Source organism: Macrobrachium rosenbergii, chromosome 12 (genome assembly GCF_040412425.1).
Source record: "Macrobrachium rosenbergii isolate ZJJX-2024 chromosome 12, ASM4041242v1, whole genome shotgun sequence".
In the NCBI taxonomy this organism is placed as follows: Eukaryota; Metazoa; Arthropoda; class Malacostraca; order Decapoda; family Palaemonidae; genus Macrobrachium; species Macrobrachium rosenbergii.
In genome coordinates, this window is record NC_089752.1 from 103,638,430 (window position 1) to 103,653,440 (window position 15,011).

At 38.9% G+C, this 15,011-nt stretch overlaps 1 protein-coding gene across 6 annotated transcripts in view; it reads right to left on the reverse strand.

Moving 5' to 3' along the window:
* The window catches only part of LOC136843815 (uncharacterized), a 54,855-nt gene extending 41,389 nt beyond the window's left edge, over positions 1-13,466 (reverse strand). The window contains exons 1-3 of one of the 6 annotated variants that reach the window (XM_067112598.1): positions 13,301-13,466; positions 9,207-9,373; positions 1,797-1,901 (exon numbers count right to left, since the gene is read on the reverse strand). In XM_067112598.1, coding sequence (XP_066968699.1) covers positions 1,797-1,901; positions 9,207-9,373; positions 13,301-13,391 — 363 coding nt within the window. In that variant the 5' untranslated portion in view covers positions 13,392-13,466. Of the gene's footprint in view, positions 1-1,796; positions 1,902-9,206; positions 9,374-13,130; positions 13,193-13,292 lie in introns of those variants that run through there. The other 5 variants (XM_067112599.1, XM_067112591.1, XM_067112592.1 and 2 more) reach the window with 5 other exon arrangements.
* Between the last annotated feature and the right edge of the window lie 1,545 nt (positions 13,467-15,011).

Consider the following 15,011-nt stretch of genomic DNA (forward strand, 5'->3'; position numbering starts at 1 on the left):
TCATGTGGTGCACTGTAGGCATTACTCAAGGGTCTTTGTAGCATTCATTTAGCACTGAGCTGCAACCTCTTTCATTCCTTTTACTGTACCTCAGTTCATATTCTCTTTCTTCCATCTGACTTTCCACCCTCTCTAACAGTTCTTTCATAGTGCAATTGTGAGGTCTTCCTCCTGTTACACCTTTCAAGCCCTCTTACTGTTAATTTCTGTTTCTGCACTGAATGACCTCATAGGTTGCAGTGCTTGGCCTTTGGCCTAAATTCTGTATTCTATTCTTCTATTCTACATAACAATTTCCACTAATCTAGCAATCACCAGGACCAACTGGCATCCCATAGTGAAGATCTATTCACAAGTAGCCAGTACTTCCCTAGTCATTCATTGGACTTGGAAGAGAGCTTTCTTCTTCAGAATAAAAATACCATTACTGGAAGGACTGAAAATAAATCATCAGACAGTATTAAATGAAAAGAGAATAATTAGAAAATTGAAGAGCATAATTAAGAAAGTCTGGGAGCATCCACTACATATGGGTGATGTACAGGTCGTCTTGAAATTTAAGAGTACAACATGCTGTTGTATAAGGCAACTTGGTGTATAAGATGAATGCCAATTTTTCATGTAAAAATGTAGGTTTAGAGGTATGTTCACTATATAAGATGATCCCAAATTTATTACATTAAATAACACTTATCAGCTGATGTAAAATCAATAATTATTGGGATTATTGCACCAAAAATGTGTAAAATCAGCATCTTCAAGATTTTAAAATGTTTTGCAAAGCTCACCATTACGAAAAAATACTTTTGTATTCCCTTAGGAAAAATATACGGTAAACATCACGACAAATGCTCAGCACTTGTGACGTCACTATTGGCGGTGTGATCCCCATTGGATGTAGATCTGCATGATTGTATTGCTTTAAAATTGGAAAGAAGCCCAATGTTAGGGGTGACTGGGGAACTATCGATATCACAAAACCCTTTATTTTTATTATAAAATACTACCAAGGAAATACTGGCCTTTGGTAAGCAACAAGTCTCGTAAGTCATGTATGACTGGGAACCACGAACACAGCTATATTTCATAAACAAGAAAGTTTGACTACCTCCATTTACCCTTTCGGTAACTTCAAATTATCTATCAATGTTAAAAGGGCATTGTACACTAAGTATTAATAACAAAATTTTCTAATACTGTATGATTGCCTTATAATAATGGTACTTTCGATAAAGGTAGTAACAAAGTGAGAGCTCACTCATCCTAATGTCTAATTATGGTAATTGCCTATGGTAATTACTGTACTGTAATTACAGTTGTGTTGTTTACAGTATCGATAGTTGTGTCGCTAGTGATTCACTTGAATTACCTATGGTTTTTACAGTTATTACAGTTGTTTTGTTTACAGTGTCAATAGCTGTGACTGTATTCAAGTACTGACACAACTATCAACACTTCAGGGTTAGTTTTTCATTAAAAATCTCGGCAGGATTTAAGGTTTGCTTTTTATACTCGGCATATAAGACGACCCCCCATTTTGGGGGAGATTTTTTAGGGTTAAAAAGTCGTCTTATATGCCAACATATCTGGAGGGATGTGGACCATAGGATTAGGCTATACAAAGTAATAACTTTAATTCAAAACAAATTCTTAAAATATTTTGTTAATACTATAAATAAGGATACAAAAATTTGCTATGCCCAAATCAGTTGGTTACAGTTCAATATACACTTCTAGAGCTAATGGTGACACATTTATACAGCACCATGTTACTACAATAAATCAAGCAACCTTACTGTTCTGGCTCCTGTCATGATGTCCAAAACATCCTGAACTGCAACTCCATCTTTTTCTTTGTCTATTTCATAGACTTCATAAGGTGTCCCCATGTCATCAAACACCTAAAAATACTAATAATCAGACAGAGTAAACACATGGTTCTTACAAACCTAAAAATACTAACAAAAAAACAAAGATACAATAAACACACAGCTTAAACCAATGCCATCAAAGGTTCACAGTCTTAGGGAAATGTTGGGTAACAGAGATCAGGAAGCCCCAATATAAAGCCGATTCTTTCCACTGCTGCATTATTATTACAAGTTTCAACCATATGTGCTTAATACTCTTTCCCTCTCTCATTATGTATATTTAACAAAGGAAGCTTTACTCTGACATGTTCAAAAATGATTTCCTGATAAAAACTGTTATAATTACAAATTTCTGACAAGTTTCGTTCATTAGCTTCTAGTTCATTACATATCATTTATATGCATTCCAAACAACATAAAAAATCTTAGACTAACACTCTACAGTCACAAGAGTGATCTATGCTATAAAAATTGCTGGAAATTTGTACAAATTCAAATGGAAGTTAGGTATTGTAACCAAGGCCTCATATATTTATAATATAATGGCGATAAAATCAATGCAAACTATTTTAGGGCATTTGTCCTTCTTTTACTAGAATACTGTTCTCTGGTGTGGATGTCTGTTCTGCCAGAAATTTATCTCTTTTAGATAGAGTGGTTCATGGTGGAAGGTTTCTGTTTCCTAACGTCAGCAGTTGTGACTTGGACCATCGACGGATGGTCTCTTGATTGTCAGTTTTTCATAAGTTGTATTTTTAGTGATCATTCACATTTGCAATTGATTCCTGATCCTCTTTCCATGCCAAGAGCAACCAGACATGCTGAACATAAGCACATATATGCAGTAAATGTGCCTCTCTGTCGAACTTCTCAGTTCCAGAGGTCCTTTCTTCCTCACACTGTTGGGTTGTGGAACAGATTCCCTGAGGATGTTGTGCAAATGGAACTTCAAAAGTTCAAGCAAAGATGTAATACACTCCTACCCTAAAACAATTCTCCTTGTATTTTAATAATTTACTTACATTTCTATCTATTTATTTATTAATTTGTTAATTTATTTTTTCTTTTCTAATAACTAATTTCTTCTTTCTGTATTTCTTATTACTGTACATTCTGTTACCTCTTTTATTTCAAGTCGAGCCCATGTGGGCTTGTTCTGTATGAATAAGATTCATCTTCTGAATAATCATAATAGTAACAGTATACTTTGCTCATTTACTGGTTTCAAAAATTTATAATAACGAATGCAATTTTGAAAAATTACTTGTTAAAATCCAGAAATAAACAGACCTGCAAAGTGTGCCAAATTCTGAAATATGTAAAATATAAATAAAATCATTAATACATTGTTTACGGTATATTTATAAATGCTCACATTTCCAAAAATCAGAAAACCTTACTTTAATGCTCTGCAACCTCTTATTTACTTGAAATTAACAGTATGGTCAGAGGCAGGGTATGTGGTATATAGCTCTGAAACCTTACAAAGCAGTGGTTACTGATATAATTTTTATTACTGAATAGTTCAACCAGACCACTGTATTAAAATGTGTAAGTCTCATAAGGCTAGTAAATTACAATGCTTAAAAATTAATAACAAAATAAAATAAAAGTGCTTAACAATGACCCAAGTTTAAGGAATTTTCCTCAAAGTTTATAATTTGGTGCTGGTTGAATTCAGGATCATCACATAAAACAAGTTTCACTATTAATGCTGAATTGCATTCTTTACATAAGGGAACTGGTTCTTGCAGTATATTCATCCAACACACTAGGTCAGCTAAGTATGACCAATTAGATGGAAAGATGAAATTGCTTCAATGGAGCCTTCATTCTGAAATGAAGGTGAGTGAGATCAATCCTTGGTTAGGGAAGAGCAACTTGCAGGTAGGAGGTTGGTTTGAAGTGAGGCTTTGTAAGATTTGCCAGAAAAGCCTTGCTCTCAACAGGGTAGATATGTTTAGGATTACTTCAAGTTTTCTTACAGGTAGGCAGCAGTAAGCTGACATAGATGGGATTTTTGGCATAACATGACCTACTGGGTCTGGTGTTCCACAAGGTAGTGTTCTTGCTCTGCTGTTATTTTTAGTTCTTACAAGTGATATGATTGTCAGCCTGGAAAACAAGTGTTCACTATGCTGATGATGCAATACTTGTAGGTGTAGTAATGTCTCCACTTATGAGAAATGAAGCTGCCCTTACTCTCAGTCATGCCATGGAGCAGTTTAGTGAACGGTATAGTTGGTGGGGTATGGACTAGGAATATAAAATCTAGATCAAAGGCCAAGTGCTGAAAGGGATATTGAGGGTAAAAAGGTTTTAAATTTGTAACAGGAGGAAAACCTTGCAGTTGCACTAAGAAACAATTGTTAGGAGAAGGTGGAAAGTATGATGAAAGAAAAAAAATGAACGGAAGTAAAGTAAAAGGAATGAAGGGGGTTGCAGCTAGGGCTGAAGGGGTGCTGCGAAGAACCTTAAGTATGCACCACCCCCTACAGGAGTCAGTGGGGTATGAGACTGAACTCCAGTAAAAAGAAAGCTCTATTGATTAACAGATCTTGTACTGATTTTCCAACCTATCCTCCCCTTCAGTGGATGGGACTCTGCTGAACGAGTCTGAAGCTTTGAATAGACTTGGTGTACCTTTTAACTCACATCTTACTTTTGAGAAACATCCAATGAAAGTGTCAGCATAAGCCACAACCTGTTTTAGGTTATTTGTCCTTCCTTTTACTGAAAAACTGTTCTCTAGTGTGGATGTTTGCTTCTGCCAGAGATTTATCTCTTTCAGATACAGTGGTTTGTAGTGGTAGGTTTCTGTTTCATAACACTAGCAGTTATGACTTGGTCTCTTGTTTGTTAATTTTCCATAGTTCCTCATTGGGCAGGTTGGTAATGTTCTCAGCTAGCACTCTGCTGGGCCCAAGTTCGATTCTTCGACTGGCTAATGAAGAATTAGAGAAATTTATATCTGGTGATAGAAATTCATTTCTTGTTATAGTGTGGTTCGGATTCCACAATAAGCTGTAGGTCCCGTTGCTAGGTAACCAATTGGTTCTTAGCCACATAAAATAAATCTAATCCTTTGGGCCAGCCCTAGGAGAGCGGTTAATCAGCTCAGTGGTCTGGTTAAACTAAGGTATACTTAACTTTGTTAATTTTCCGTAAGTTGTATTTTAACATAACTTTCACTATCACAATTGATCCCTGATCCTCTTTTCCTGCAGACAGCCACCAGATTTGCAGAACAGAAGCATGAATATGTAGTGAATGGGCCTCTATGGCAAATGTCTCAATTCCAGAGGTCTTTTACTCCTCACACCACTGAACTGTGGATCAGTCTCCCTGAGGATGTTGTGCAATTAGAACCTAAAAAGTTCTAGGAAAGATGCAATGCATTAGTATCCTAAAACGATTCACCTTATATTTTAACAATTTGCTTATATGTTAAATCTATTTATGTATTTATTAATTCATCTATCTTTTTTCTTTTCTAGTTACTGATCTCTTCTTTGTCTTTCCTTTTATATTCTGTAATTTCTTTCAAATCAACACCACATTCTTTGGAAGATTGAATTTGATATCAATGGCCCATATGAATAGGGCTTATGTTCCGAATAATAATAATAATAATCACCATCATCATCATCATCATCGTCATCATCATCATCATCATTCATAATAATAAAATGTAAAGACTTGAAGTATGAAGTTTGATATCCCCTTGACAAAGGAAAGTAAGCCATTATTTGGGGCATTACAAAAACAGGAGGATCAAGGTGTAACCAAACCTAGAAATGAGAAAATATGAGAAAAAAGGCGATTGTAGAACCCCAGGGAGACCACATTCTCTACTAATTCTATTGCCCCCTTCTTGAGAAGGAATGACACTTTTTCTGAGAGAGCAAAGACTTCTTCGAGCCTTTGGAGTAAGCTGACAATGTTGTTGGAGAGCTGCTTAAAGGTGGCTTTTCTTTGAAGGGTATAGAATAACCTGCCCATAGAACATTGACAACCCAGGCCTCTGCCACCATCTCTCTCCACTTCTCCTAGAGGAGAAGGAGCCTGGCTCCTACAGAAGTTCGGGGGACGAAATTCTCACTAGCGAGAGGCAGAACGGGATGAGGATCTCCTAATGGCTCTGGAGATGAATCTGCTGGAAGAATGGGATCTAGAAAGGGATCTTTGTCTGCTGCCACGAAAGGACTGAGTCTGCAGCAGGGGGACTGTCCTGGAAGTATGAGCAGGCACCTCCTTAGGCTGCCTAGAGGATTGGGCAAGAAGATCTTGCATATTCTTCTTCTGAAGATCCGAAGAAATCTCCAGAACTGCAGCCTGCAGGAACAGGTGATGATGATCCAGCGGGGAAAACAAAAGGGCCGACTTCTAGGAGGGAGTCACTCCCCTAGAGGTGTAGGAACACCACAATTTTCTCTTCTTTAAAACTCCCATTGTGTGAAGGAAAGCTAATTCCTGGGCACCGTCCCTGATTCCTTTATCAATACACGAGAGGACCCCCAGCAAGTCGGAGGCACTAGCTTCAGGAATAGTAGAGCAGTCCTTAATCTTATGGGCTAGAGAGCCCACTGCCCAATCAAGAAAACTCAACACTTCGAATACTGTAAACAAGTTTTTAAGATGTGAGAGCTCTGTTGAACTGAACATGATCTTCGCTGAAGTAAAGGCAGATCTATGAGAGGAATCAGTCAGCCCGGAGAAGTCCCCCTGGGAGGAGGCAGAAACTCCCAGAGAAGGAGCTTCCCCTGTGGCATAAGAGAGCTGTCTCCTCTTAGACAATATAGAAGGAGGGAAGCTGAAAATGGCTCTACCTTCTTCCCTCTTCTCCGCTAGCCATCGCTCAATAACACCGAAGGCTTTCTTAGCAGAAGAAGAAAGGAACTAACTTGGGCAGTCTTGAAGACTTGGAAGACTGTGAATCCCCAAGAAAAGTCAACACAGGCGAAGAAGGAGCTGCAGGCGAAAAGCAATTTGGGAAGGTAGCTAGAAGATACCTTAGCAACGACACATAAGCTAAAGGACGAGCGTCTTGAGCAATAACTTCTTCCTCATCCAAGGATACAGGAGACAAAGCCAAGCCCGTAGGTTGGGGGGTTGACGAAGCCTTCTTCAACAGGCTCAAAATACTGTTGAGCTTGTTCTGAATTGGATCTACCACGGAGGGCACCTGCTTGCTTGAAAAGGGTAAATCCTGAGGCGTGGAAGTCCAAGACACGGAGGAATGCCCAACTGCTCAAGGAACAATAACAGCAGAAGGAGTCAAAGTGCTGGTGGCAGAAGCATTGTGAGCGGAAGAGAGTGGGCACTCTGGCGCCAACAGAAGATCGGGCACCAAAGGAAGCTCGGGTGCCAATGGGCGCTTCAACTTAGTAGGCGATTCATGAATCATAAAATGGATGGGCTAAGACAGGAGCTCAGGTGCTCTGACACTCTAGAGAACATGAATCATAAAATGGATGGGCTAAGACAGGAGCTCAGGTGCTCTGACACTCTAGAGAACATGGGCGCTCCGACACAGCAGCACGAGAAGGAACCAATGAGCGCGAGACGACTTTGGGCGCTTGGAAGAAACCAGGCTTTTGACAGTCAAGGGAGCTTCCAAAACTGCAGGGTGCTCGGGAGCCAGAGGAGTCTCGGGTGCAGGAGGACGCTCAGAAGAAGATGCCTTAGAAGAAGAACACTTACGAGAAGCAGGAGACTTGGAAGCTGCTCTCTGACTCCTCTACCAAGGGAGGACCAGAAGGAAAATGCTCCAGACTGTCTCAGTAACTGCATGACGGGAGAGGACTGCAAGCAGGTTCCTTGAATTTCTTACATGGTACTGGACGAGAATGAGACACATCACCCGCACACCTTTTCAAAGGGTGTGATTCATCCACAAAACACCATTGGCATCTGGGAGAAGAATTATTTGGGCTAGATGAAGGACGATGCACATCCAGGGATACGCCTTTCCAGCGACACTTGGCTGCAACCTGGGATTGAACAACAGGTTCAACTGAGGGGGCAACTGCCCGTGGGCAAACCCCACCGACCTCCCTTAGGCTACCAGTTTGACTCCTCCCAGGTTTAGGGGAGTATGACATTGACCTTTGCCAAGGAGAACGGTGGGACAGGCAGCCACCTCCTCCACCAACACATCACTAACACTAGGCAGAATCAGGCGCTCCACCAACACTGCACTGGCACTAGGAGTAACAAGGCGCTCCGAATCACTCTTATTGTCCATAAGGACTTTAACCTAAGAGGCTAATTGCACAATAGATTTTACAATCAATTCAAACATTTTATCAATTTTACACTCAAGGCTGGCAATGGTGTTGGGTTCGGAAGCGAGAGAGCCGGGTAAAGGAGCGACTTGCAGAGCAAGAGAACTGGGTACGGAATCAACAGAAATAACAGGAATGTCAATCTCGATGTTAGCATTATCAATATAATGATCAACAGGAGATCCCTGACTGGCTAAAGACTTACTAATCTGTCTGGCTGTCGCTTTTCTCTTTTTATCTCTAGCAAGTTTATTTAAATGAGATCTTAAAGTCTTCCGCTTCCTACTATCCCAGTCTACAAATTTGTTCCCTACAATCCGTGCTGATAGAATGCGAATCGTAAGATTCCTTAGTCAAATGCATATTGCAGCCTTTGCTGCAATACCTAAAGCTACTCGAACTTGAGTCTGACATTTGGAAAACAAGTCAACTAAAGTCACATCGGTAAACAAGGAAAGTCGTTATAATGAGAATCACAATTAAGGTAAAAAATCAGTCTAACTCTATCTAATAATGCCAAAAGGCTATCAAAGCAAGAATACTTCACCAAATACGATGAGAAATCAATAGGAGAGACGAGTTCCAAAATCAGAGCTGCTGCTAAAAGGTGGTGTACAGCCATTAGCCGGCAGAAACAAATTGAATACTTTTGCTAGTTGTTCCTCTCTTACCCTGGTTAACAGAAACTATAGCAATGTAATTACTTGGTAAGTTACTTATATCAAAATTAGGAATAAATGTAATAGGAGTTGGATAACACAATAAAGCTTTATAATGAATTTGAGGGTAAGGGATCTGGGATAGTCATCCCTTTAAAAATTGATAATGCTCATGTTGATTATCTCAACAGAGATTTAAAAGACAGTGACAGCTGTCAGGTACGGGGCCAATCCCAGTGGTTAACTTCCACTGCTAAGAACCACTTACAAGAAAGCAGTTTGAATTTAATAAGAATGTACACAAAAGTGTAAAAAACTAGATAATTTGTGAATAGTTAACTGTGCTTACTATTTACAAATATACAAGCCTAAATGTTAATATTTCTTACCTTTTTCGCCATTTTGCAGTATGGGCAATAAGTTTTTGAAAAGATCACAACACAGTTTTCCCTAATCTTATTTCTAACATTTTCAGCCACTGGACCTTTCATATCAACAGCTGCCACCTGGCAGCTTGGGGAACCTCCCATCAGAAGAGTGTATGGCCAATCAGCACCTGCAAAATTACATTGTATTTCAGTCATAATGATTTTTATCATTCACAATACAGAAAGTAAGAGCAAAATTGACAGCTGGTCTGATTTGCACTGCAAACTGTCATTACAAAACTATATAAGTTACCAAGTGCCACTACTTTTGAAACAAAGTTCCAAAAACCTAATTTCAGATACGATGTCATAATCAGTTTCCAAAAGATAAGTACTGTACAGTGCTTGGATTTTGGTCTCTAATATGTATTTTGAGTTTTAAAACAATAAACAGGGATCAATCCAGATCACTGGACACATTTTCCATGCCAGCTATCAGGAAACTGTCTTGAATAACAGGCAAAGACCACTTCAGATCAATAGCCATGTTCTGCTTGCCAGCTATCAGGAAACTGTCTTGAATAGTTCTTGTGTTGGATGCCTCAAAAAAAAAAAATTAAAAAATTAAAACCACTGGAATAAAAAATTATAAAACTCTCAAAGCAGTTTATATTTTTCTTCAATACACAAGCCAGAACTTTTCATGTAGAATTATGTCTGGTGTGAGCTGGAAACTATCATTGAAGCTTAGTAACAAGGTAGCTAATAGTGATAGGTGGGTGAATTGGTTGGGGAAGAGGAGAAATCTTCCACTCACCTGTTATGACAAAAGGCTCTGGTTTGCATACCTAAAAAAATACAAATTACTAAAGTTTTTTATATGTTCCTATGGAAACACAAGCCATCGTCTTTTACATAGGAGACTTACTCCTGAGTGAGAAGCTAATTTAAATTATTGACTGGCATGTCTTTGGCAAGATAATGAGCGCAGGAAAAATTACTCCCATATCCTCTTATAAAGACTTGCATAGGGAGAAGAGGCTGATGAGGCTCTGAGGACTTATTCTAGGAAAACATCAGAGAATCCTGTACTTCTTTATAGGGGTGGGAAGCATAGGTTGGAAGGCAACTAGGTCAATTATAAAGCATATAAATGAGAGAGAGAGAGAGAGAGAGAGAGACTAGAGCCTCATTGAGAGAGAGAGAGAGAGAAAGAGAGAGAGAGAGAGAGAGAGAGAGAGAGAGAGAGAGTCACTTATCCATTCAACCCCCAGCCTTATGTTCATCCACATACCTTAGGTAAATGCTTTTCTGCCCAACATGAGTTTGAATGGCTACACAACCTAGCATCCACATCAGGTTCTAAGGAGGTGATATCACTTACATAAAATGGGGTGAAGGTGGTCTCCCAACTAATGTTACCAAAGAACCAAGAGTTTCATAAAAAAACTGGAGAAGGGACATTGCACCAAGCTTTGTGAGCACTTGGCTGGATTGCATGACTGTCTTCCATGTAGGAAAGCCCTATGCCTTCTGAAGAGTTGATCATGAGCACTGAAAAGAGGTCTGAGAATACCTAGAATGCTACCCAAGAGGCTGGGAGGAAACCTGCTGTGCATACAGAGACAGTGATGTTGAATGAGGTTCAAGAAAATGCCTAGAATACTCAGGAGGAGTTTGAGGTGACAAAGAAGGGTAATACCTGAGGAGAACAGGAACTATAATGTTTCACTTGCACTCAAAACAAGGCATCAATGGTGACTGCAAGACAGAAAGAGGAGAATGATAAAAGTTCCTATTCTTGTGATATGCACAAGAAACTTGTGTCAAAGCATGAAGAGAATGCCTGAGGAAGGAAGGAAAATGTGGAAAATGACTGCATTCATACCCCTGATCATGGCTACTCGCATGAATCTCCTGCATGTTGAGCAAATGGTATGAAGATGAATCAGCATAACCATACTGCCTGGGAGACCGAGAAAATGAATGTCAGCACCCCACAGAATCATCATGAAATGGGAAGAGAACCAAAAGAGGGTTGGGAATAATTGGAAAACCATAAAAAGATCCTGGGTAGGGATTGCTAGTACACGGCCTCCTGCAAGGCCTGGGGAAAACAGAAACAGAATCAGATATCGAGCAAGTGGGCTTATCTTCCTTCACCTACCTGAACTTCAATTGATTTTGCCATGAGTATCCTTCGAAGACTGAGAGCCAAGCCATGCACAAGGTGTGTTACACCATGTAACTACTGTTTGTTTACACTGTAGTTAGAACTTTAAATACAAGAAAAAATACAAGCAAGCATAATTGCAAAACCAAAAACACAAAAGCGCATTCGGTCAGTAACAAAATCCAGTAGAATGAGGTCCCTTAAGTACAGATGCTAGTGCATTACCTTAGCTGATACCCTAAATCAAAACCAACTGTGAACGGATGATGAGTGGGGGAACTGCTGTGGAATGGTTCCGAGCATGTGCAAGTCATTAGGGAGCCATTTGTTCAAGAAGGGATTGGCTAAGGAAACATATCACAGAAGGAACTATACTTACCTAACATACCCTAAACTAACCTAACCTAGCAGGCTGTGTTACTCCACCTGCCAGACCCTCATTGAAGGAAACTCCACTTTTTACCAAAAGCTCCCCTATAACACTGCACATGAGCAGTAGCATTCCAGGATGGCCAGCATACAACTTCTGAGGTTAATTACAGATTAATTACAGTCGACCGACAAAAAAAACTGTAAAATACCATAGGAACAATCAATATTATTTCCGGTAATTCTAAGTATTAGCTATGTGACTGCTTTTACCTTGGAAACTGGTTTTTTCTACACTTTTAGGGCTTCTGATACTGGCGATGCATTTGTTTGTTGTCGGTCAAATGGAATGTCCCTTCGCCATGTTTAGTACTGGCCTGGGGGTACCCATGTGTTAACAAGTTATTGCACTTGCAAGACGGGATATGAACCGTTCCAAACAGAAGTCCTTGTGCTCTGTCTCGTGAAGATCGCATATGGAAACCACTTGTTGGGTGGACTTCAGGGGTTAATTACAGGTTAATTACATTCGTGCAACAAAAACTGAAGGTAAATCCACAATTAGCAACCAAAACCCTGTAGAACAAGCCAAGTTAGAAGGAAATCGCCGCCGCGGAGCTACTACTTAGATCTACCCAATTTCCAAAGTAATATCCCATGCGGTGCTATTGGTTAGTTCTACCGTCTTCAGTTTTACTTTTCCCTCTGGGGTCCCCCAAAATGATTGGACTCAAGGGGAAGGGATACCACAAAGAACGGTGGCTTGCACTTTCAATAATGGCTGGATATGCCAATAAAAAATTATGTGGAAAAAATATAGGTAGAACTATATAGTAGCTCCTGCCTTCTAACTTAATTTTTTGGGGCTCAAGCGTGACTGAAGTCCATCTAACTTAACTTTTATACAGTTTTCTGGTTGCTAATTATCCAGAATTTACCTTTTAATTTTTGGGGCAGTACTAAACACGTGTAATTAATTTGGCTGACAACAAACAGATGCACCGCCAGTCCATCCAACAAAAAACCAGGGTTTCCAACACGCGAGCTTCATATAGAATGACAGATAATGTGTATAGTCTGTTTCGGAGAGTTCATACCCCGTCCAGCAAGTGTAAACTAACTTGTTAACGTATGGGTACCAACACCCCACGGGCCAGTACTAAACACACGGCGAAGGGGCATTCCATTTGGCTGACAACAGATGCACTCAACCAGTATCAGAGCCCCTCAAAGTGTTAGAAAAAACCACGTTAAAGAGCTAAATCTAAACAGGCGTACCAACTAATAAACTATAGAATAAACCATTATAATGCGTATTAGGTTAACAGCCTTACTTGGCGGAGTAATAGCTATTAGTTTGTTACGTTAGTACCACTGGCTATTAGGTCTAACATACAGCCTACCTAGGATAATTATGCTAGCCTATTCTAGAGGAAATCCGGGCTACCGTCTGATAACTTTGGCACATTCAGTTGATAAAATCGTCAAAAACTCATTAGGGGAACTCGGCTTCTAGTATTTCTCCCTTTAAACACGTAAAATATGGAGCCTTACACAAGACGTACCTTCTTACCATTTATGTACTGCTGTAATGGTAACAGTAGTAGCAATAAAGGTGAAGTCTCTTTTAAACGGCTCCATCGCTCGTTAAAAGTTATTTTCATCGCTTGTTAAAAGTTATTTTCCCTCTTGTTCCTTAAAACGGATAAATTCATCCCAGTTCTCAATTTTCTCCATAGAAGATATTTGTCGTTAGTTCATCTTCATCTTCCTGGTACGGCTGGTGCAAGCAAATAAGTTGTAGTGTGATGGGTAATAAAGTAATGAAAATTTTTCGAAGTTTTCATTTGCATCTTCAGAATACACACTTAGTCTATTCTCCTTCATTTTGTGTCCTGGCATTACTTAGCTATAAAATGTTCAGTCTATCTCTGCCAACTAGCATGGACATTTTTGTTATCTTACCAAATCTCTTATTTAATACTTTCCTCAAATTTCTTACCGATATTCACCATAAACTCCTTATTAGTCTATTTTTCCCATGCTATTCAGCCCCAATTTTTAAATAACTTCTCTCAATTATTTTGTTAACCTGTCCAGTTTTGCTTATGTTCAAGTCAAGCTCCTTCATATCCTCATTAATTTGCATGATTCAAGGTGCTTTCCAGTTTTTTAAGGAAAATAAAAATTTCCTTGCTTTCTAGTGTTCCAATGTCTTGCTTTTGATTTGATTTCCGTTGCTGTCAATATTACTACCTCTCTGATTTTTAAATTTGATAATACCATGTATATTTCTACTATTTCTTGTCATTTTGTTCAATATTCTCTTATGTTTATGAGCATTTTCTACAGAATTTTGTTCAATAGCTGTAAATGTGGTTACCGATATCCTTTCGCATACTTCATTCTCTATTCATTGTAACGTCTAAATTTGTACTGCGGTCGAATTTAGTTGATCCCGTACAAAATTAAAGGCAAAGCTACAGTCTTCTAAAATGTCCCACATTAAAACCTTGTGATAGCTTTCCATGAATGACCATGTTAAATTTGTCAACTTGTATGTACTTTTTATCATTTGAGTCTTATGGTTCATTTGTTATAATGACTAGATAATTTGTGATTCTTACCACTTTATTACCTCCTATTTGGTCTGGTTTTTCTTTCATGCCATGTTGCTTTTTTCATTTTTAATTTCCATTCCATATCATCTGAAGCTGTTTTATTTACATTAATCTCATCTCTGACTGAGATCTGCGGTTGGTCATTCCCTTAAATGAGATTTAGCTATATATTAGGGCATGGTTGAAAATTATGTGGACTTAAGTAAACTCAAATTGTATGGCACTGGATCTGGTACCCTCACTCGCCATGATTTTCATTGACAAGGTTTCTTTAGAAAGTTTAGTAATACGTAGTTCAATAAACCTTTAGGTGTCAATTTTGACTACCAATTTACTTTTGAGAAACACACATGTCATGTTGAAATATTCTAAGATCTCTTTTGGAAAACTGTGTACCCAGAGGTAATGTCTTAATTATTTTATTTTGCCGTGTTTAAATGTTGTTCCCCTGTGACTCGGGGCTTAAGTGAGATAGAAATAGGCTTTCCATTACATCCCTTAGTACAGATGTTATTTATCTCTGCCACCATCGTTCGATTGCTTCATGTACTTGTATTATAAAATTTTTCATAATTCTTGTTCTTGGAATGGAAATGGATTGCATTGTTCTTCCTAGACTATATCCTTCACCAAATAGTACAAGATATATTAATTTAATTCTAA